The sequence below is a fragment of the Typha angustifolia genome, chromosome 13 (assembly GCF_048772165.1).
Source record: "Typha angustifolia cultivar Huaian chromosome 13, ASM4877216v1, whole genome shotgun sequence".
In the NCBI taxonomy this organism is placed as follows: domain Eukaryota; kingdom Viridiplantae; phylum Streptophyta; class Magnoliopsida; order Poales; family Typhaceae; genus Typha; species Typha angustifolia.
The window spans coordinates 14,105,382-14,128,478 of NC_133251.1; the positions used below are offsets into that span (position 1 = coordinate 14,105,382).

At 37.8% G+C, this 23,097-nt stretch overlaps 4 protein-coding genes across 4 annotated transcripts; 2 read left to right on the forward strand and 2 right to left on the reverse strand.

The window, feature by feature from the left end:
- The first annotated feature begins 711 nt into the window (after window positions 1-711).
- Window positions 712-5,443, forward strand: LOC140774937 (thylakoid ADP,ATP carrier protein, chloroplastic-like). The gene is made up of 10 exons (XM_073118126.1): window positions 712-1,154; window positions 1,233-1,292; window positions 2,608-2,670; window positions 2,760-2,816; window positions 2,893-2,976; window positions 3,120-3,188; window positions 3,266-3,378; window positions 3,465-3,634; window positions 4,803-4,881; window positions 5,021-5,443. Exons 1-10 carry the CDS (start codon window positions 855-857, stop codon window positions 5,121-5,123), a joined length of 1,098 nt encoding a protein of 365 aa, XP_072974227.1. The 5' UTR covers window positions 712-854; the 3' UTR covers window positions 5,124-5,443.
- A 1,995-nt stretch (window positions 5,444-7,438) lies between these two features.
- Window positions 7,439-9,946, forward strand: LOC140775002 (polyphenol oxidase, chloroplastic-like). Its single transcript, XM_073118212.1, has 3 exons — window positions 7,439-8,116; window positions 8,230-8,892; window positions 9,149-9,946. The coding sequence occupies exons 1-3, from the start codon at window positions 7,583-7,585 to the stop codon at window positions 9,725-9,727; spliced, it is 1,776 nt and encodes a 591-aa protein (XP_072974313.1). The 5' UTR covers window positions 7,439-7,582; the 3' UTR covers window positions 9,728-9,946.
- Window positions 9,947-11,661: 1,715 nt separating this feature from the next.
- Window positions 11,662-18,489, reverse strand: LOC140773235 (ankyrin repeat domain-containing protein 2B-like). Its single transcript, XM_073115714.1, has 8 exons — window positions 18,330-18,489; window positions 17,160-17,293; window positions 14,701-14,910; window positions 14,448-14,596; window positions 14,194-14,365; window positions 13,060-13,152; window positions 12,104-12,243; window positions 11,662-11,991 (listed from the first exon to the last, which is right to left on the reverse strand). Exons 1-8 carry the CDS (start codon window positions 18,337-18,339, stop codon window positions 11,892-11,894), a joined length of 1,008 nt encoding a protein of 335 aa, XP_072971815.1. The 5' UTR covers window positions 18,340-18,489; the 3' UTR covers window positions 11,662-11,891.
- A 775-nt stretch (window positions 18,490-19,264) lies between these two features.
- Window positions 19,265-23,009, reverse strand: LOC140773236 (UPF0664 stress-induced protein C29B12.11c). The gene is made up of 5 exons (XM_073115715.1): window positions 22,736-23,009; window positions 21,537-21,648; window positions 19,976-20,047; window positions 19,680-19,900; window positions 19,265-19,598 (listed from the first exon to the last, which is right to left on the reverse strand). The coding sequence occupies exons 1-5, from the start codon at window positions 22,843-22,845 to the stop codon at window positions 19,490-19,492; spliced, it is 624 nt and encodes a 207-aa protein (XP_072971816.1). The 5' UTR covers window positions 22,846-23,009; the 3' UTR covers window positions 19,265-19,489.
- Between the last annotated feature and the right edge of the window lie 88 nt (window positions 23,010-23,097).

The window sequence follows — 23,097 nt, forward strand, 5'->3', positions numbered from 1 at the left end:
TAAGGGCAAGTTCTCATAAGCCAGGCATGCTCTGGGCCAATTACATCTATTAGCTCCTATTAATTGCTTTACCTTATGGTTTTGTTTAAAGGGCATGAATCCTCCACCAGATACTGGTAGTTTGGCTAATTACGCTACAGTAAGTAGTCAAGATGGGTAGACTTTGTTTTGATAGCATCTTTTAATATTTGAAGCGTAGAAAGTCAATATTTTCTATACGCTTAAAATTATATAATCTTAAATAGAAATAAAAACAAAGAAGATAATCTCACAATAAAACACTCAAATAATCATAATACATATATATCATAATTTTTATTTTTAAAAATAATAACCAAGATATAAATCTAATAGTACTAAATCTTGGCTAATATAAAGTTACCAAACTTATAAGATAAGCTCACAAAAAGAGGAAATAGAAAGTAGAATAGAAAGTTATCTATCTTTTATCTAACAAAATTCTAATATGAATCATTCGTTCTCCTTTTTACTTTCTAAGATACACTATGATTTTTGGTTCACACCTTCAAATCACACACGGGAGACTTATTAGCTCATAATGAAGGTCCTACACAATTCAATTCGTTCATCGGTATCAGGATATTTGTTTTATTAATCGGAGCGTTATAACGCACATTACTAAATTTTAATCTATTTTAGCTTAATTAAGATGTAAAGAGTTAATATATTTTTAAAACAACCTCCTTATCCCTCTCCGTCCCTCATTCCCTCACCCGTCTTAAGTTTTCTTCGCTCCGCTCTCCCTCGCGCAGTCTCGCTTCCCCTTTCCCGTCTCTCCCCCCTCTCTCGCTCGACCCGTGACCTTTTCGTATTGTCCCGTACCCTAATTTCCAATGAGCAAGAGGGGAGAGGAGGGCTTGGTGGTGCGGCATCCGGATAGGATTCCGCTTCCCTCGCGCCACCGCCGGAAAAACCCCTTACTGGCTTTCCTCAGCGTCTCCCACGACCGAAGAGAGGCGGAGAAGGAGAAGGAGGATTCGGCGCTGCCGCCGCTTCAGCAGCTGGTGAGGCATCCTTTGGCCTTGCTGGCCCTCGTGCCCAACAGTGTCGCTCTCTTCTCTGCAGGGGCCATCGCCGGCGCCGCCGCCAAGACCGTCACCGCCCCTCTCGACCGCGTCAAGCTGCTCATGCAGGTGCCGTTCTCTCCTAAAGATCACAAATTTCAGATGATGTTAGGCAAAGTTTGATCCTTTTTGCTTGTTTCATTGCAGACGCATGGCGTTCGGGTCGTGCAAGGAGTAGGTGCGAAGGAGAAAGTTGGTTTCGTTGAGGTAGCAACACAAATTTGTTCTTATTTCTTGATACTTCTGTTTTATACTTTTTGCGTTGCTCATTAATTAATACTCTGAAAAATTAGACGTCGGCATTACCTCCATTTCTTTTTAGATGAACAAGATCATAATGAAGAATTTTTTCCTTCTCTTCATGCCATCTTAAATACGTACAGCAGTATTTCATTGTCTGACAAGTTGAGTAGGTAGGTTGGATATTTCTAATATATATATATGGACAAGTGGACAAATACCAGAACGTGGTCCAAGGATTATAAATTTGGTATGAAGCTGTTTCTATTGTTGTTGCTAATAGTATCTAACACTGATTATTTTATTTAGGTAGTTGATTAGTTTGAGATTTAATCTTTTATTCCTTATCAAGATTATTGAAATGTTCAGAGGGCTGGCTTTCTGAGGAATCTTGACCAGTAAAGTAGTTATGTTATCTACCAAGTGGAATCTTTGATAGTGAAGAATTAAATAGGAGAATCTAAGAAGATAACATGGGAATGGAAGGCCATTACCCATCAAAGAATTATCCCAACAAAAGGTTCATCGTGCAATTAAAATTCCAAGCCGGACACAGAGCAGATTGCATCTGAAGAAGTTGAATTACATAATTCGAATTTATGAATTTGAAACATCAGCAGGTTGCTGATACACCAATATTTACTGGACTGATTTACTAAGGCACACAATCCAAGTATTTGGGACATGACTATAACATTGAGACCTCAATATGTGCTTGAACAAGAAACCCATAAAATTATTGAAACAAGATTAGGACAGGTAAAAATTCTCAATGTCATGTGCAGATAAGTTCTCAGAGGATTGGCATGTTGTTGAATAATAAGAAAAACTTTAGCTCACACTAACTGACGATACTGTCTGTTAAGCTAAGAACCAGCTAACAATCTTATTGCTTCACATATTCCCTCAGATTGTCAAAGCAATTCTAGAAAGCTTTCATGGAGAGTTACAACTAATTATCATCAATTACTTGTCTGTTACTTGCAATGTTTTAGCAACCACACAAGTAGGTCCAATAAGTTGTTGTGTATACTTAAATTTGAGTTTGGTTTTCTATGAGCACCTTTTTTGTTGTAATTGATCGCTAGGCAAATGTATCATAATGCCCTTTTCTCTCATGATACTTCAGTTTCAAATTAATTTTCTTTACTGCATTTATTAATCTTGATGCCTTTAGTAACTAGTTACTGTTGTCCTCATGTCAATGGGATATAATCATTGTATGTGCGATTATTTAGCTATCGTTGTTGATGTGTGTGCTGTTATAACCACACATTTTTAGGCAATTACAACAATCGGAAAGGAGGAGGGTGTGAAGGGTTATTGGAAAGGCAATCTACCCCAGGTATGTGATATCTGCCATGTTCCAAACTTTGCTTGAAATAAATTTCATTAAAGTTTTTTTTTTTTTTTTCTGTCTGTGCATAATTTCAGGTTATCCGTATAATTCCATATAGTGCTGTGCAGCTTTTCTCTTATGAAGTTTACAAGGTGACTACTTGAGGCTGTTGTTGATATTACTCAAGTATTCATTTTCCAATGCTGACATGTTATTGCCCTTTTCTAGAAACTTTTTAGGAAAAAGGACGGTGAACTATCTGTTATTGGGAGACTTCTTGCAGGAGCTTGTGCTGGGATGACTTCTACCCTTGTGAGTTTGACTGAACAACACACTTAACATGAATCTGTAACTTCACATTTCAGCTGGTGGATGTTGATTTGTGTATGAGGGGGTGATGAAATTCCAGCTTGTGTTCTTCCATCTCTTATATTCTTCCACTCATGGTTTAATAGGTAACATATCCATTGGATGTCCTCCGGCTGAGGCTTGCAGTTGAACCTGGAAGCAGAACTATGTCTCAGGTAGCTACCATTGCTCCATTTGTTTTATGGCTGCTGTTTGCCCATAAGCGTAACTGAATGAGCCACGTTTTTTCTAGGTTGCATTAAACATGCTAAGGGAAGAAGGGTTTGCATCTTTCTACGGTGGTCTTGGTCCATCTCTTATTGGAATTGCACCTTATATTGCTGTTAACTTCTGCATCTTTGACTTGTAAGGTTACAATCTTCATGTTTGTTAAATACATTTCGCAAAGGATATCATGAATTAATTCACATGGCAATTTTTGTACATAAAAGAATGAAGAAATCTCTACCAGAGAGATATCAAAAGAGAACAGAGACATCTCTTGCAACTGCTCTTGTGTCAGCAACACTTGCTACACTTATGTGCTATCCACTGGACACTGTTAGAAGACAGATGCAGATGAGAGGTTCACCATACAATAGTGTGCTTGATGCTTTTCCAGGTAAATTGAGTTATTTGCAACTGTCTCTGTGATTTAACAGTATTTCTGAATTCTGATTGCCTATAGTGTTGGCTGACTTTATTCCTTTTTATTTTATAAATATCTCTCTGACTTGATGTCTTGAAATCTTCTGTTGAACATAATCAACTGAATGCAGCTGAATTCGGATTTTAGTATGGTGAAGCTTTGGGGGTAAATGATTACATAATTGCGCTATATTAGTTAAAGTTAATGCATTTAGAAGAGGACTTAAAGTTAATCTAAAGGTGCAAATACATACGAGGAGCTTATTTCTTTCTGGATGGCAGAATCTCGTGGCTTGGCAGTTGTTTTAATTATACAGTGAATAAGATACAGGATAGAGCATCTACTAGTATCCTGTACAGAAAGTAAGAATAGGATGCAATATATTTCTGTTTACATGAATGTCAACTCGTGTGCTTTGCTAAGTGGATATCTGCGAAGGCTTCCTCTTGGATCTAGCTCAATCAGAATCTATTCAGCAACCCATTATTTGAAGATTTGATATCTTGGTCAAGTAGACGCAATATAGCCAAGTCAAACCTCATTTATATAGATGAATCCATGTATCTTTTTTGTTTTATTGTTTTTGTCTCCATATTTAATTTATATCACTGCTTCTAAACAAACATTACATATGGCCCTTTGCGTACTGTATATCACCCTTGTTGATTGCTGGCAGAATTTTCAGACTGGATCCGGTATTAGTTTGAGTTTGGCTTAGTTAATAGCAAGAACAGATTGGATTTTAGTGGGATCAGTTTTGGGAAATTCTTACTCAAAGCCTGTTGGGTTCTAATGCAAGCTTTAAAGGATGGATTTGCTTTAACCTTTGTCTTAATTGATTTTATTGAAGTTACATCCCTCCATTTGCCTCGAAACATGGAAGTTAGCTTGGTGACTTTCAGGAATTAAGTCAGTCAGTGTTCTTGCATAACCAAGTAGTACGATATCCCATGCTAAATAGGAGTTGATTTTGTGGTAACTAGTACATTCCCTATATTTAAGTCATCAATTCTTCTGTTTATTATGATTTGAGCTAGTTGTTAAATTATCATACGGCTATTCAACAGAATGACCTTTCTATCTGTCAAATGTAAGTCGCCTTACTGCATTATTTTTCTCCCTTCTTCTGAATGAAATGCAGGTATTGTGGAGCGTGATGGGTTAATTGGATTATATAGAGGTTTTGTACCCAATGCATTGAAAAGTCTGCCAAATAGCAGGTCGATTTAATCTTGCAACATGGAATTCAATTTTTACTATATAACAGTTGTTATTGGTGTTGTTGCGAGTCTGCATCCTGAACCAGATTTTGTCTGCTCAATCCTTTTCACTCATCATTGAGTCATTGTTCTTTTGCAGCATTAAGCTGACTGCCTTTGACACTGTGAAGGGCCTAATATCTGCTGGCCAGAAAGAGCTACAGAGAATCACCGAGGAAAGCAAACAGAAAGTAGTTAGTTGAGGAAGGATGCTCACTGCCCCTAGTTGTTTCGTTTCCTTTTTCCTTTTGTTTTATTTTTTACAAATGCTTTTAGTTGTTCAGCGTTGGGGGAATCTCTAACAAGTTAAGGTTTTTTAGTGAGAGAATTTCTTTTGCCGCAAGACAGAGAGCACAGAGGAGAGTTTCCTGCTGGAGGATGATGTAGCAGTTGTATCCAATTATGCTGCTATGTCTTGGATTTTGGATAGTTTTAACCATTATAACTGGCAATCATCACAGTTACCTTGTATTAGAGACTCTTGGTCTTTTATTTCTCTAACTAAGCAGCATCTTCTCTTTCACTTTTGCTATCTTTACTATTCTTTTGTTTTGAGTTTTTGACCAAACTAGTTCTGTTCCAAATATTTTTTTATCAATATAGGCGGCTCTTCAAACTTATTACTAAAACGGATCCATTACAAAAGTTGAACTCATAAGCGTTTTATCTTAAAGAAAATGCTACTAAGATAAGTGTCTATAATATAAAAATAAAGTTTTAACTTAGATAGTTGAAACACTAACTTAAAAAGATTCTTATACGCTAATTATTTCAATGTTTATCATAATAAAAAAAAATGCCAAACTAATCAGTCGAATAAGTAAAATTATAAAATATTTATTATTTCAGTATTTTTAGATATTGTTGCAGTAAAAATTTCTCCCCCATTAATAATTAGTTTGAGGGCGAATCTATTTTGATAAATAAAAATTAAAAAGCTAGTTTAGTCGATCACTCTCTTTTGTTCGACTATCATCAATCTCCTATTATTTAGTGCAAATTTGCTGCTATAACTTCGAATCCTACAATTTCCACCCACCTATCTGCTCATTTCTTGATCAAGCACTGAGTCACCAAATATTTATTTTAAAGAATCTACTATCGATTAATATTTTCTTGCATCCCATGCATTGCATACCTACTCACTCCATGTGCCATGTGCCCCCCACTCCTTAATTTCTCTAGACTGGACTGCTCTCCTATCCAGTCCTACCACTGACTCATTCTCAAGTCGAAGTCGACTTTACCTACTTGATTTAATGTGTTTGTACCTTGTAGTTGTAGGCGTGGAACTCGTGATTTCGAATTCAGCTTTTATTTTTACCGTATTAGTATTCACACTACCAATGTCTCACCATTTTGCCTCTTGACGGATATCTGCTGTATGAATAAGTTAACTTAATTATTAATATAAATATAAGAAATGTTAATTTTAATTATAAGAATGTTTTTAAAAGTAACGAAATATTCTATATTCTATTAATATATTGTTTGGTAAAAATTAACTCATAACATTTGTAAGATATTAAAAGCAAAATCTCCGCCTCTGTTCTTTTAGGAATATTTTTTTCTTCTTAATTTTAAAATACAACTTCTTATTTAAAAATAAAAGTTAAACATCGAAATTATAGTTTATACCACATTTTTTATAAATTATGAAAGATAATAAAAACAGAGCATTTATTATTTATTTAGCCTCATTTTTACTCGTGGGAATGCTATGTCTTGTGTGGCACTAGTAGAAATTTAATATATAAAAAAGATAGTGAATGCTAGTAAAAATATGAATGATAATAAAGGGAAACCATAGCTTTAACAGATTTCCAAATAATTAGGTACTATATATATAGTTAGAACTCGAACTGACCTCATGAATTCATATCAAGTTCATTAATTGCTAGGGTTGGTTTCACTGGTTCTGAATCCTTATATGATCTTTGTACCACGTTTAACATTTTCTATATCTAAAAACCGCGTACGTGGTAGCTTTCTCAGTGAGTTGATGGAAAGAGGATGGGAGAGAGGAAATTTGCTTCTCTGCTTACCTACCACGGCATAATTTATTTTGGTGGTTAGTGCCAGATCGACACTATTCGCCTGCATCTATCCACAGATTAAATTTATCATGCATAACATATGTCTATTCTTTTTTTTGGGTGGGGGCTAATTAAAATTCCTCCGCCAAATAGATGAACAAAATGCTCCATTTTCCTTTGAGACATTCCATCTTGTTTTTTAGTGGCTAAATCGATCTTGTTTAATTCTTTCAATAATTTACTTATAACAAAACGAAGGAGAAAATGAAGTAAGAGTATATTTTATACTATATAATTAGTTATTTAATTCTTAGATAATTTTTTCCAACAAGAGTTATAATGGAGGAATCTTAGTGATACGGTCAAATAATTCACAGGGTTAGAGTAATACATAGTGATAATTAGTTTTTAGTGTTTCGAAAAGGGAGTAGTTTGGTGCCGAAATGGCTACCTATATATAGAGCACAATGCCGTGGAGTAGTGACTTGCTTCACATCTTCAAGAAGCTAGCTAGCTAGCTCGCTCTTCTACAACCCCTTCCTCCTCCTCCTCCTCCTCCTCCTCCTCTGCAAAAAATTTGAAAGAGAAAGATTAAATTGGATGATAAATTAACTGAAAAGAAAAGAATGTCGTCCCAAGTGGGGTTTCTGAGAACCATCGGATCCTCTGCATGCCCTCTCCAACAGGAGCAGCGCTCCCGTGAGCGCCGCCTCCGCCTCGTGCCTGCTCCCGTGACATGCCGTCAATCTCAGGGTGGCGGCGGCGGTGGAGGCGACGGTCTGATCCTAGACCGTCGCAACGTGCTGCTCGCGCTGGGTGGCGCGGCAGCGACGGCCACGGCGTCGTCGAGTAAAATGGTGCTCGCAGCGCCGGTGACACCTCCGGACTTGTCCAAGTGCCACGACGCGAACGCCTCGGGCCTCGGCGACAACCTAAAGTGCTGCCCGCCGTACACCAGCGCGACGGTGTACGACTACGAATTCCCCGCGACGCCGCTGCGGGTGCGGCGGCCAGCTCACCTCGTGAAGTCGGACGAGGAGTACATGGCCAAGTACAAGGAGGCGGTGAAGAAGATGAAGGAACTGCCGGAGAACCATCCCTGGAACTACTACCAACAAGCGCTGATCCACTGCGCCTACTGCAACGAGGCCTATGATCAGGTTAATTATCTTCACATTTTATTTTAATTTATTTCCTTATTTTTAATTTTGGAAGAAAAAAATAAACGAAGTTACTATAAGCTCGTCTTAATACCATACTATAAATTGAACAGGTGGGGTACCCGAATGCGAACGTGCAGGTGCACTTTAGCTGGTTCTTCCTGCCGTGGCACCGGTACTACCTCCACTTCTACGAGCGGATCCTCGGGAAGCTCATCGACGACGACACCTTCGCCCTGCCGTACTGGAACTTCGACGCCGAGGACGGGATGAACCTCCCGGAGATCTTCACGATGGACCCCACTTCATCTATCTACAACGACAAACGCGACAAGAGCCACTACTACCCGGCGATCGTGGACTACAAGTACGGGTACGCAAACACGGCGGGCACCGGGGAGACCGGGAAGGATCTGGTGCAGGCCAACCTGTCGTACATGAGCAAGACCTTCAAGGATAGCTTGCAGTTGCCGGAGCTGTTCATGGGGGATCCGCTCAGGGCCGGGGAGGAAAGCGAGAAGGGGACGGGGGGTTTGGAGACGATACACAACGCGCTTCACCAGTGGGTGGGGCCAGCGGAGAGCCCGCACACCGACATGGGGAGCTTCGCTACGGCGGGGAGGGACTCCGTCTTCTTCTGCCTCCACGCCAACGTGGACAGGCTGTGGCACCTCTACCGCGGGTTCCGAGGGAACAAGGTAGAGTTCAATGATCCCGACTGGCTCGAATCCTCCTTCCTCTTCTACGACGAGGACGAGAAGGTCGTCCAGGTCAAGGTACGTACGGACTACATCACTCTACAAATATATATACATATATTACTTTATGTACTTAAAAACTATATGGCTGAAATGAGACAAAATAAATTAATTAAGTTTTGCACGTAAAACGTTTCGCTGATATCCGTATTGAAAACATTCTGTAGTCTTGCTGAGGTTGGTGTATATGAAAGATATAATAATTGGTGCCAGTAGAAATATTTGAATATAAAATTAAATAAGTCTTTTTAATTAACACTAGTTAGTTTGGCAGATAAAGGATGCGCTGAGCACGACCAAGTTACGGTACACGTATGAGGAGGTGCCGATCCCGTGGATGGGCAGGGTGTCAATAAAGAAGAAGGCGGAGACGAAGGAGAAGAGCACGACGGAGCTGTCCCTCGTGCGGGTCGGCGAGTTCGGATCCCAGCCACGTGAGCTTGGCACGAGCCCGCTACGTGTGCTCGTGTCCCGGTCCAAGAAGAACCGGAAGAAGGCGGAGAAGCAGGACAAGGTGGAGGTGCTGCAGGTGAAGGACATCGTCGTCACCTCCTCCGGTCCGGCACGGTTCGACGTCTACGTAGCTGCCCCGTACGGCGACCTGGCCGGGCCGGACTACGGTGATTTCGCCGGAAGCTTCGTGAAGCTCCCGCACACGATGAACGAGAAAGGGAAGATGCCGGAGTCGGGGATGAAGAAGAAGAAGAAGGCCAACTTGAAGCTCGGCCTCACGTCCATTCTGGAGGACATCGAGGCGGACGACGCCGACAAGTTGGTGGTCACGCTCGTTCCACGCGTCGGAGAGATCACCGTGGGCAATGTGGTCGACAAGCTGGTGCTGAGTAATTATTAACAAGACGAAGAAAAAAAAAAAGAGTCGTGGAGTCCGCAAGCGCCTTTAAATTACTAGTGTGGGTCTGATCGAGTCGTCGTCTTCCATTCAATAAGGACTTCCTATGTTGTGTTTAAAGACTATGTATCCGCCATGAATGCAATCCCCATGTGGTATATTTATGACAAATCTAGTCCTATCAACTCGATTAAATAAATTAAAAAATAAAAACCGTTGATATGTCGAGCATTTATTTAATCTTTAGCATTATGTCGTTGAGGTCATTGTAGAAAATTTTAATATCATTTTTTCACTGGATGGTAATCGGTTAACTTATGATTGAGATCAGTTGGATGGAGACTAAGTTTAAAGTTACTATAGCCTATTCAATTTGGATGATTGGGACGCTACGAAACAAACTTTGATAAGATTGGGATTGAGAAATCAGTCACCAACTTCACCGAAAGGCTGGCAGACGAGACATTTTTTCTCCTCCAGGTGTCGCTAAGATTAACTTCGATGTCTCCGGACAGCTGAGCAATGATGGTGATGTTGGTTTCGTGGTCGAATTTTTAAAATATCTACTCTCATATTTTGTTTTTTTCTTAATAATTCTATCATATTCATCGTATTTATAGATGGGCCAACGATATTGCTCGCCCGAAAGTACCATGCATGCGGAGAACAGTAGGTGACATAATTGTGATTTGACCCCTTGTTTTTAGGTTATTTTCACTCACTCTTTTATTTTTTATTTTCTCTATATATTATTCCACAGTGTACTGTCAGAAAGTCTGAGGCGTTGTTTCGTTTAAGACTAAATCCTAAACTCAATTAATTAATCTTAAGTTTTTAATAATAAACTTAATTAGATATAAAAAAAGAAAAAAAAATTAATTACTAAACCAGTTTATAGTTTCTAAACTAGTCTAAAAAATCTTTAAATTTTAAACAAATAAGACCTTAACGAAAAATTTATCTCATGTTTGACCCAAATAGCCAGTCTTGTTTTCTTGCTCCTAAAAAATAATCTCTGTTTCTCCCAAACTCTGTCCTTAAATATAATCGCTGCCGCAGTCATCATCATTAATTCCTCTAGTTCTTCTCCTCTCCCAAACTCAAACATAGATATAAATCTTATCATTACCACCAACCTCGCTATTTCTCCTCTCTCAAATCCAACTTTAGATATAAATCCCACCAATCATTTATCTCATCACTAACAATCTCTTAATAACCCTTTAACTAAGCCATATAATTGCTACGATCTCTTATCATAGCAAGCGTATTTGTCATGAAAATAGAAGTTTTAGGGGCTTTCGATTTTGAATACTTGAGAAGATCAGATCTTAGTTGTAGAGAAAGAAAGAGAGAGATGAAAGCGAGGGAATGAATGAAAGAATACTCATCCCGAACAAGTCCACTTCTGTAACTTTAGTGAAAACTAGTGATGGCTAATAATAACGAGGGAAGACCCACCAAGCATCATTGCTGCTTTCAATTAGCGCTTGAGACGGTCTTATGCATCATTGCTGCTTGTGGACTTCAAGCAGTCTATTTATGAAACAAAGGATTAATGTAGAAAATTCAAATACTTAAACTGGACTAATGCCCATGAAAATAAAATTTATGCTCATAAAACTCCACAGGTGAATCTCAGATTAATGCAGATTTTGGCCCATTATCTATCAAAGTACAAAATGCATGCGAAATCATTGAGTTCAAGCTATTTCTGAAAAGAAGGGAAAAAAAAAAACAACCATCGAGATCAAGTAATGGCCATGAGGCATCTGAGTGAGCCATGGTCAACAAAATGCATTGACATCAAATCATTAATCAGTAGAAGAACGAAATGAAAAGTAGTATTAAAATACTATACAGAATAGGTTAACTAAAAGAAGCTGCACGATAGAGAGCTTTCAAAAACTGACACACTCCAAAACAAGAGTACGTAATACAATGGAAAGCTGGTCTCGGCCTATGTTATAGCCAACAATAGAATCATCCACACATTACCTAAAAAGTTTATTCACTGTCACAAAGTATAACTCGTCTATCTGAATTGCAGACCAACATAACAGATAAATAGCGACTACAATAAAGCAAACCGAAAACAACAATGGTAACTCATGACAAACATGCCAGCTGAACGGATGCTGGCATCATGCAAGAGATCTAAAGTAATTTACAAGAAAGCATCTTTTTCAAGCAACTTGAGAACATCATCCTGATTGTTGAGCTTTGCAACATCAATGGGGGTCTTGCCGTCTAAATTTTGGAGGGTCCTGCGCAAGGGAAGAGTAGGCGAATACAAAGACAAGTTTAGTGTAATAAATAAAACTTTTACACAGCTTGGCCATGCTGTAAAGAAGAACAATAAGAATTTGTTTTACTTACACAGCAGCGCCATGCTCTAATAAAAGTGCCACACATTCCTTTCGCCCATAACCGGCAGCATAATGTAGTGGAGTATTTTTGTTCTTGTCCAATGCATCCACAGCGGCCCCTGCCTCAAGAAGTATTTGAGCACACTCAACCTGATAGAGAATAGCAAAAAGCATAAGATCTTAGCATTCATTAGAAGTTAAAAAAAAAAACAAAAGCCGTAAAACAATTTGGGATCGGCTATATGGATCCTTCTCCATTCATATATATTTGTTGCCTTCCTTTGTATCAAATCAAACAGTACCACATCTTTCCTTAACAATTCCCTCATATCAAGTTTGGCCTTCTCTTCCCTTCCCTTTCCTTCCCTCTTACAAATATTTCTATTTGAATGCCTATGGAAAATCCAATCTGCCTATGATTATGGTGAGATGAAATCTAGGAATAAAAATGTAATAAAAGTTGAGATATCTCTGCTCTGGAAAATCAAATCAATGATCATCTTAAAGGCCCTTATACTGAGGCCACTATATAGCTAAGGTCAAGAAAATTAACCTTGTGCAATGATTTCATGCCGAGAATTTATTGATATGGATACCCTTCTCTCAAGATAAACAAGACAGGATGCAGGTATGCAATGCATTGACATAGAAAATAAATGCTCCCAAAAAAGGAAGAGAATGCATCAGATCTTAATACTTCCTTCTCACAGACCAAGTTGAGGTTCGACTTTCTAAGTACAAATATTTCATACACTAGTATCTGCCAAATAAATCAAGCACCTGGAAGGAGGAAAATGACCAATAAAATGCACCACATTCCTTAAGCAGAGCTACAATTTTATGACAGTTTTCAAATCCAATTTAGTTTTTCCCATTAATTCAGCCGAATCAAGATATATCTTTTAGTGTATCATGTATTATTTAAAATTCCTAAAGAAGGAATCATGTCAGATTTATACATCATACCTCACCATACCCACATGCGAAATGCAAAGCTCTTCTCCCCTCTGAATCTTCTTCATCCTTGTCTCCTCCTGCATCCAATGCTTTCTTCAAGCCCTACGTGAATGGGAGAGGAGGAAAACTTGCATAGATCAGAACTACAGCTAATGCAATATAAGGCCAGACAGTGAAAAAGGAGAAAGACTGAAAATGTGTCACACAGAAACATGAGAAAAATTCGATGCTCGTCCATAGACAGGAATACAATCTAAAATGCAGCCTGTGAATAAATAAGATCTTATGAACTGATCTGTTTCTGAACATTGAAGCTTCTGCAGTGAGAAAATCAATGATATAAGTGTTTGTGTTTGTCTATTTGCTTCCATTCCACGCATTCAGCAACCATTATTTATGATGTCACAAGCTAAATATAAAGATGAATATAATGTTTCCAAAAAATTTACATGGTAAAGATATAGCGTCATTGCACAGGCATCAAAATAGACACTCCACTGATTCATTAGAATCATCATAGCTAAATTCAATATTGTTTGGGTTGCTTTCATGGATCAGATTTGTCACAGTGATGCATGTTCCTAACTAAACAATTGTTAGGCACATCATGTAAATACTGATGAAAAGTTGATTCAAACACTTGGAAAGACCATCAAACGCTTACACAAAGCATGATACAAAGATTATGAAATATAAAAAGGAAAATGGCAGCACCACTACTATAACAAAAAAGTAAAAAAGAAATTAAAAATTTCTAACTTAACGAACTCTTACACAGAACGATGGACTTTGATGTAATTTCAGGTGTCATTATATTTCTGTCTCAAATGCTTGTAACCAATAGAAAAATGTTTCGAGTGTACACATGTTAACTATTAGTTCATGGTTTTGTGTTGTCACATATTCTTCAGTATATTAAGGTATACATGCAGCATAGTCTTGATAATAATAACTTGATATGCAACCCTACATGGGTTCAATACCCAAAGTCCTGGAAACTATGAAAAATGCCAGATTCAATTATTCAAATGCCTAACCAAGTCTTCATATTGTCTCATCATTAACTAAGAATCTCTCCAGAACTACTTTCTAAATCCATAAAAATCAAAAGCACCTGAGAGGTACATCATCGAACTCCAATACCTCAGCATCTCCAACACTAGCAGTATGATGGACTATAGATTCATCTTCATATCCAGCTTCTTCCTCTGCTTCTTCAGGTCCAGAAAGATCAGCAGAAGTTGCAGCCTCTCCTGAAGAACCGACACCCATTGCCTGGCCAAGCTTTTGAAGAACTTCAGGGTCATTCCAGTACCTACAACAAATGAATTCAAAATGAGGACTTGTATGTAATTTATCAGTAATAAATTTCTCTATTGTAGCTTATCATCAACTACTTCATCATTGCAGCTGGACCACCACGCTCTATCTCATCAATAATTGGCTTCAATGAAGCATCTTCTTTCACGCGTGCCATTCGTTCTTCAATCTGTTCCTTATTAGCTGGACTACTCAAATTCTCAAGCATGCTAGACATAGCAGGATCCTGCCCATAAATAAGAAAAGGATCAAGATGCAAGGAACGTCATGCTTCAGGTAGGGAATATCAAAAGGAGTAACCATAAAAGGGGAAGTGAAAAATCACACTACCTGAACTAAAGCATTTCCAAGGCGTTCCGCCATTGATACGAACTGGGGATTTTGCATGACCTGTTGCATGGTTGACATATATTGCTGAGGATCCAACTGAGGAAGACCGTCTTGTCCTGCATTTTGGACGCTTTTCTGAAGCTGTTCAGCCATCTGGTTGAATACTGGATCCTTTGCAATCTGTTCTGCCATCTCTTTTATAGTTGGATCCTAGATTCATCAAGGATTCATTAAGCCATAAATAAATCCACAGGGTTTTTATTCAAATATCAAAGGTGGGAAATGATTTTATCCACAAAGGGCCACCTTCCTCACAAGTTGATCGATAAAAAGTATAAAAGTTGCATTATATGCCTTCTCCTATTAACATCTTAGATGTGTCAGATTACAATATAGTACAAAAGGACCTTTCTGGTTTTAATTGAAAGACTGCTTAAGATCAGATACTGATATGCTGTAAACCACAGGACCATAACTTGTTCAATCAAGAGTCAGGACATGCCCATAATAATGTAAGTAGAGTAAGGAGAAGCTAGCTGTAAGATAATTGACTGCTGATTGGCCTAAGATAATGACAAAGTAATCCTGTCAATATTTCCTAGCAACCAATAGACTCAAAATAATCATTTTTTAATAAAGATTACATTATTATAGATTCTTGGCCAACTTCCTCACCAATTTTCTGAGCATGGTTCCCATTACCCAATGCAATCTAAGAAGACTTATACCTGCTTGTAAACCATTTACCGAATGAGAGTTTGGAATTTCAAATAAATGTTAATGGTAAATAGGGGCTCTCCCATTTCTTTATAGTAAACTAAGTCCCAGGGTTGTTCCACCAATGCGCTCATTTTCAATCAAACTTATATCAGGTAGAAATAGAGTTTAACTATCTCAATCACCAGATCTGGGGACTTCCTTTTATCTACCACACTTTTGTAGCGTCCTCTATTCATCAGCTAACTATCTCGCAACTACCAGAACTGAGTTAATCAGATTTTTCTCATCAAATTTAAAGAAAATAATGATGATAACAGGGTCTCAAAGAATTACAAAATCTAAAATCATGCCTCATGCTACATTCTTTTCTTCCTACTATAAAGTATAAACCTCCATGTACTGAATCTAGCTCTTCCTACATGGCCAGCCTAATTAATAGCTGCATCTCTCTAAATTCAGGTTTCGTGTCGTCAAGGCATCCTACTTGAGGAATGTAAGTGCTAACAAAACTATATGCTCCTCTGACATAAGAAAATATGCATCAGTCTATACACCACTTATGTTCAATTGCATCTGGTCATTATATGCCACAAGTATCTCTTTCCAATATGCCACCATATATCCCAAAATGCTTTTACTAGCTTTTTCTACTGAACTAGATTCTTTTCACTTATGGAATAGTATTGGAACTATGATAACTTGGTGAATCATATTGGTACTATTACCTACCACTTCTGCACCATTTTGGATATGAGTGACTCCTCACTACCGAGAACAAGCATGTCAAGACTCAAGACCAATATAAAATGCTTTGACAAGATTCCCGTCCCACATATAAAACCCACTTTGGGACCTGAGGTACAACAGAAGATTGCTAAGAACCATTGCTCCATTGAAAAGTCATGGTGGGCAGTACTAAATGTGCTGGGTTGAATAAGTCCAAGTGTACGTCGGAGCCATTCTAAACCATTCCATCCATTGTGCTAGTGTTTTAGTCTATGACAGGTTACCACCATTCTTGGCACCGAGTGAGTCGGTGGGAGTTCTTTTATCAGTCAATGTTTCTTTCCTTTTTGTTCACTAGATAATTTTCTCTAGCATCTTTTGTTTGTCTTTTTTGCCTTTTTCATTAATTGTATTGCTTCATAGTATTATTGCTGATATTTTCTAGGTATCTTCTACTTGAAGATCGTCTAATACTATTGAATTGTTAGTAGGTTATATTTCACAAAATATGGTGCCTAGTAATGAAAAAAGGATGACCTCCAAAAGTTTGCTTTGAGTACAAGGTAGTCAACATCCGGTAAGTGACATAAACCAAATAGATTAGCATGTACCCCTTGCTAAGAACACAAGCAAACAGAGATTTTAACTTTCATACTTTATAAAGGTACAAATCACCACGGCTATTATCTTACTTGGCACAATTTTTCTGCTACATTTCTAATATACGGAGCAGAAAAGCTTCATGCCTCAATTATAATCTGAAGGTAAAAGAGAAGGCCAAAACTCACAGCAAAATTACCATTTCATGAACAATAGGAAAAGAAGGCTGAAAAGAGAATACATAGGATATTCTATTCTTTTCTTCTATTCTGTTTAGTCTTAAGCTTTCTCCTCTCCTATCTTTTATTATCTCCTCGTCATAGTCCTCTTTATCATGCAAATGTTAATAGCAGCGCAATACAACTTATCAAACTGAAATTTGAATTCATAAAAATGAAAGAATAATAACATACATTTAGCAGCTCAGACATTGCAGAAAAATCAAAAGGATTTCCAGGAATCCCAGCAGTCAGTGATGATGCATTCCTACCACGTCCAGGCTGCTCTTGGGGCAATGATGCATCAGGTTTGGAGTTCTTACTCTCATCTGAAAGACATAAAGTTTAAAGAAGTGAAAAAGTATAAACTATAAAGTGATGAGCATATAACAACGACAGATATAGCCAAACTCGTCGTAAATAAGTGAAACACATCAAATAGGATGAGCATTTATATCTCCTCCAAAAAACAAAAAAAAAAATCATCTCATCTGCCAAATCAGGAAAAACTGCATCGATGCCAACAGCTTTCGTAAACAACAGCGTAACTCAAAATCAAGGGCGTACAACAACAGTCAGACAGCAAACCCCAGAAAGAGATAGCCCCAACTATTGGTCGGCTATTATGGAATGAAAAATTGCAGGTTAATTTGGTACAATGAAGTTAAAGTTTTGAAATGGAGTCCAGTGATCACAGTGATACGTACATAAACTAAACTAGTTTACACCAAACATCAATAATCAATTTCGGAGATTGAATAGCTCATTAGCTTGGACAACTATAATTGCTCATATCCAGACTCAAACTACCAAAATAGTGAGACCTCTTCAGACCACATCTAGCCCTAGGAAAGCGAATAAAGCTGCAAAACTGCTATTAGTGCAGACTGCATCAACAAATCCTCTTCCGGGTAAAAAATATTAAATACTCGAAATTCCAACTAAATCCACGATTGCCAAAATCTTTATCTCAGAATCCAATTGAGATTTCCCTGGAAAACCCCCAGATAATGGCTTGCGAATTCTCCCAAGACTTCTTGGTGAACCAATTCCCCCCTCGATCAAACAAATCGCAATGATGGTCACAACCACACACTCCATCTAATCAGGTGAGGTGACCCTGACTCACCTCTCCAGAATACCAAAAAAGAAGAAAAGCCAGACCAACTATAAATCCTTCCGGCTCAAAAAATAATCGATATATTCAAGCTCCGATTGTGCAAGCTTCAAGGTTAAATTTTTGGGGAATAAAGGCAAACAAAAAAAGATTTCGGATGCGATTAACCGAGAAGCTTCCAGATCTAGCAAGAAGACCACCGGAAATAGGTCGGAATAGCTCAGATTAGAGAAGAAGAGAAGGGTTACCAGAGGCCATGGCGATGAGGATCGAAAGAAAACTAGGACTCCTCTCGCCTCTTTTTTTTTTCTGTGGACTTCCCCCCTTGCTCCCCTCGCGAGTAATATATCTTCCAAACCGCCTCGTAGCTGAGTCCGAGTTCGAAACCTCGACTCGGCTGTTATTTTCTTTTACTTTTTTTTTATTTTTTCTTTTCCTTTTTCCTTTTCTTTTTCTTTTTTTTTTCTTTTTTTTCCTGTTCTTTTTTTTGAGTTGGTTTGTTGCGAGAGCGTGCGGATAGGAAAAAGGATAAGAGGTGTGCGGCCAAAATCTCCCATTACCTCACCACTTCCTCCTGCTGCAGGGTCTACAGCCTGTATGAATTGTAACTGGTGCGGAGTGGGGACACCGCTCTTTGGATCGCCTCGGCGCCCGATGCAAACAAATTTCGAATCACTTCAAAATAAATTACCAAATTCAACCATTTTTATTCTCTTTTTATCTAGAGTTTTCTTATGTTATATTCATCCTGGTTCGTTAGGAAAAAGTTTAATTAATTCACCTGCTATAACGGCATAAAAAAAAATTAAATTAATACTGAAATTTAACCGAAGAAGATAAGCATCTTATCAGCATGAATTTGAGGTTTATAAGATTTCTTTCTTTCTCTTCTCTAAGCTTATCAAATGGCATACATCTAGCAAGCTGTTTGCACCTCTCTCTTTCTTTCTTTTTCTAATTTTACTAATAAAAAGATTCAAATCTTAATATAATATATATTAGTCATCTCTTGCATATAGTTTACAAAAAAAATAGGCACAAAACCCATTTTTTATTATTCTAAAATTTAAAAAGCTTTTCTATGAAAATGCCCCTCGAATAGAATCCTTTGATTTCAAAAAGAATAATCAAAATTATTCCCTGAGAAGCATTCCCTGAACAAATTAATTGCTACCATCTGCCATGACCAATAAAAAATTAAGAAAAAAACATTGCCTTTTGTTTTAAGAAAGTTTTTTCTCCAAAAAAAAAAAAAACATGCACACATTTTCTCCCACACACTACCAAACTATATACCAAGTATACGGCAAAGATATACAATTTCATATGCTCACAACATATATAATCTTTTAGCCTTATTTATACCAGGAAAGGATACTACTAATAAGCTGAAACAACCCTAAGAAGTTTAGTATGAGTTCTCAGGAGCCTGTGGGTGGTACGCCCTCCTTCTCAACTGAGATTCTCCTGCAGGCTGCTGCAGGAAGATTTTTGTTGGGTCGTTTGGATCCACATAACTGCAAATGAACAAAATGGTAAGAATCAAACAGCCATAACAATATCACTAAAAGAGGAGCACCCAGTCTCAGTCCACTTACGCGCGCCGCATCATGTCTTCAACAGGTGTTTGAGCAGCTTGTAATGGATCCACACGTGGCGCAGCATCAGATGTAGGATAAATAGCATGTTGGTTGTGCCGTCTCACAGATGCTACCAGATTTAAGAAAAGAGGAACAAAAGTGCCACAGCCACCTTCCTTAAACATGATCTTGAAGGAATGAGTGGAGTACAGGGCCCTATGCTGATCATCTGGAACAACCTATTATTGTCATGTCACAGTTGGTTAAAGAAGCCTGGAACAATGGCAGATAATGTATCTAATTAGGTTACTTACAGGCTCGACAAAGCCAGAAATGTTGTTGCAGAAAAATATTGGCTGATTGAACTTTTCACCATGCACATATAGCTGCCAAAGAAAATAGGTCAAGAATAAATAAGGCTTTGATTAAATTTACAGGTCATCAAGGGGTTAATGACTTAATTCTGAACCTGGGAAAACAGCCAGAGTTTATCTTAAAACCTACTACTCATTCAAGTAAAATGAGATAGTACCGATAAAGGAGAGATGCACTACTCAGTAGAAAAGAAAAAGAAGAAGAATAAAAATAAAAGAGTAGAAGATCTCATCTAAACAAGATGAAAATGTCAAGGTCACTGAACATCCTATAACGGATTCATGTCTAGCCTCAAAGAATGTGTGTAATTTTAATAGTTTTAGCATAATTTGGACAAAATCATATTTTCAGTTTTGTAGATTCCTAATTTGTATATGATTTTTTAAGTTTTTAACAGTTTCCACATATTCTGGTGTAGATCTAGAGTAATTATAAATGGATATCAATCAAACAATACACAACGAAAAGTTCTACCACTATACAAGCCCTACATAAAAGTTGTACTACAGTTTCTCAGATGAAACTTGAATTGAAAGGCCTTCAAGATTATATTTTGGTTGATGAATAGTAAAAAAATCCATTTCCTCCCTCCCCCTACTAAAGTGTACCTTCTTTATTATGTTATCTTTCCCCACTTTATAGACACTATTTAATCAAACACCAAAATAATCTCCAGATAATCATCAAAAACCACCATCTCTATTGAAATTTAATTGTGCATAAAGTTTGTCATTTTATAGATTAAAGTGAAAAATATCTAAGAAGATAATATAATACTATCCAAAGTAAAATCAAGCTTTAACAAAAACGTGTTCCAAATTTCTACTTTAGGATTTCTTTTCAGAGAGGGATATCCAATTAAAGGCTGAAAAGATATCAAGTGCTGGAACACCAGAAAGTTGTCATGTTTGCTAATTGCTCTCAAAATTTTAAGCATCTAAGCAGCAGCTTTATTGCTGGACTTGGACAGTCCTAGGAATTCCACCACGGTCATTTCATGTTTCAATTGAGGAGATTTCTAAATTCTTAAAGTTTAAAAAGGATCTGAGATATTAAAAACAGCACCTAATGAACCAAAAGTTGTGTAAATTTTTAAATTAAGGTGACTATAAAACAATAGCGGAAATTCTTTACTGAGCAAAATGGCAAGAAATGGTTCAGACAGATTGATGGAGAAACATGGCAAGAAAGAGAGACACAGAAATTATGCCTACAAAAAAAACAAACAGTTGAATATCTAATTAAAAGAAAGTTCACGATTCCAGACTGCTCAGATATCCCTTCAGAAAATCTAACCACTCCAGTCAGCAGACGCAACATGAGGATACAAGACACTTGTGTATATACAACAGAGAATAAAAGTTACCAGGCGCACTTTCAGAAGTCCACAAGCTTAAAAAGGATTTAGCAAATACAGTTAATTCAACCAACCATTGCACTATATGTCAACAAGCAGTAATCAGTTCATTCAACCAACCAGTTCTGTCCAAATTTCCATACCAGGGGCATATCAAAAGCTACAAGGTTTCCAACAGGTTTCTTCGCAACAAACACCATGCGTATGTTAGACAAGTATATAGTTCCCTTTGCTTTAACATGGCCACCAGAAGCTCTAAGAACAAGGAAGAAAAGGATACCAGATGTCAATATCCAATATTAGGTATAGTGTGATAACTGGTAACAGGAACATTATGCGAAGAAAACATCTTAAACTCTAATAAATAATAACCCATGATACAAAATCAGGCTCTGAACTATATTGCAATAATACAATCCAGTGCAGGGGTACAAACTTTATTTGACAAGGATAAATCTTGATTTTCTCTTGTACAGATTTGAAACAACCTTGAATTTAACATAACTGCAAGAAAGCAAAAGACCATACTTAACCCTGTGTGAACATGTGGGGTAAGTCGAGCTAAATAAGGAAGAAGCTATTAGTCAACACTTTTAAATGCTAGAAGTTAAGAATATTGTCTTAACTGAAGTACATGTAGTTTTATGGTGATGGGACAATCCTATCTAACAAAGTGGATGATAGAATTCCACTGATACATCATGTCTATTATGCTTGTTAACTGTTTCATATGTATTATAGGACAGACCAACAGCACTGGAATTTTATAAAACAGTGATGACCCTTACAGATCCACCAAAATGATGGATTCATGCCATTCTGCTACTTGTGCACGATCTATGCAGCTATGCCAAGGCAAAAGATGAGTGGAAGAGTAATGGCTATACTAATTGGCATTTTGATACACTTATCCTTTCTTCTGTATATTGTCTCATCCTTCCTGTATCCTAGAACTCATCAATCCCTCATCATATTATGGCTTAGAAGCTATTCTATTGTCTACTTCAATTGTAGTACTATCCTCTTACAATTAAAAACCAAAGAAAATAGAGATTTTGCAGCTCCAATGCAACATGCGCCATTACATACCACTATGATCTCTTGGCTACATCAAGATAGAGAAAAGTAGCTTGGCTTGTGAAAAAATAATGCCAGCAACGTAAAAATGGATAATTCGCACAGCGAATCATCGTCAAGCACCTCTTATTGAAGCTCAAATTTCACGCGATATGATCTACAAGATCTCTTCACATTTACGCTTTGCTATGTCCCATGATTAGGGCAAAATAGATCGAAATCATTCAATAAACATCAAGACAAGAAGGTAAGAGAGAAGACTGACCCGGGGATCTTGTCGACCTCGAACTCGACGCCGTCCCTTGCGAGGACGAACATCTCGCCGATGAAGGGCACCGGCATCCCGTTCCCGAACAGCTGCGGATTCTGAGCCATCTCCAGGAAACCGATCGATCGAGGTCGAAGTAGTCGAGAAAAGAGAAGGATCTCTGTATCCAATTCCAAGAAGGGGAGGAAAAGAGAGACGGTGGTTTTCACCAGTCGGTTACGCGTGCTGTGGAGAGAGTTCGAGATGCTCTCTAAGAATACGTCCCAATTCCGTTATAGGTAACCGCGTTGAGAAAAAAAAAAACGTAAAAAAAGGAAACAATAAAACTTCTTTGGTACTCATCCAGAAAACCTCAGATA

Excerpts from the sequence above, each read along its gene's own strand:
- LOC140773235 (XM_073115714.1), bottom strand. Across the intron at positions 14,911-17,159 it reads CAATGTCTGAGCTGCTAAAT|GATCCAACTATAAAAGAGAT; the intron begins GTATGTTATTAT and ends TGATGAATCTAG. Across the intron at positions 14,597-14,700 it reads TTGGAAATGCTTTAGTTCAG|GATCCTGCTATGTCTAGCAT; the intron begins GTAGTGTGATTT and ends ATTTATGGGCAG.
- LOC140774937 (XM_073118126.1), top strand. The coding sequence starts at position 855 with ATGAGCAAGAGGGGAGAGGAGGGCTTGGTGGTGCGGCATCCGGATAGG. Across the intron at positions 2,817-2,892 it reads TCTCTTATGAAGTTTACAAG|AAACTTTTTAGGAAAAAGGA; the intron begins GTGACTACTTGA and ends GCCCTTTTCTAG. Across the intron at positions 3,635-4,802 it reads TGTGCTTGATGCTTTTCCAG|GTATTGTGGAGCGTGATGGG; the intron begins GTAAATTGAGTT and ends AATGAAATGCAG.
- LOC140775002 (XM_073118212.1), top strand. The coding sequence starts at position 7,583 with ATGTCGTCCCAAGTGGGGTTTCTGAGAACCATCGGATCCTCTGCATGC. Across the intron at positions 8,117-8,229 it reads GCAACGAGGCCTATGATCAG|GTGGGGTACCCGAATGCGAA; the intron begins GTTAATTATCTT and ends TAAATTGAACAG. Across the intron at positions 8,893-9,148 it reads AGAAGGTCGTCCAGGTCAAG|ATAAAGGATGCGCTGAGCAC; the intron begins GTACGTACGGAC and ends TTAGTTTGGCAG.
- LOC140773236 (XM_073115715.1), bottom strand. The coding sequence starts at position 22,845 with ATGGCTCAGAATCCGCAGCTGTTCGGGAACGGGATGCCGGTGCCCTTC. Across the intron at positions 21,649-22,735 it reads GAGGTCGACAAGATCCCCGG|AGCTTCTGGTGGCCATGTTA; the intron begins GTCAGTCTTCTC and ends CCTTGTTCTTAG. Across the intron at positions 19,599-19,679 it reads GAAGACATGATGCGGCGCGC|TTATGTGGATCCAAACGACC; the intron begins GTAAGTGGACTG and ends GTTCATTTGCAG.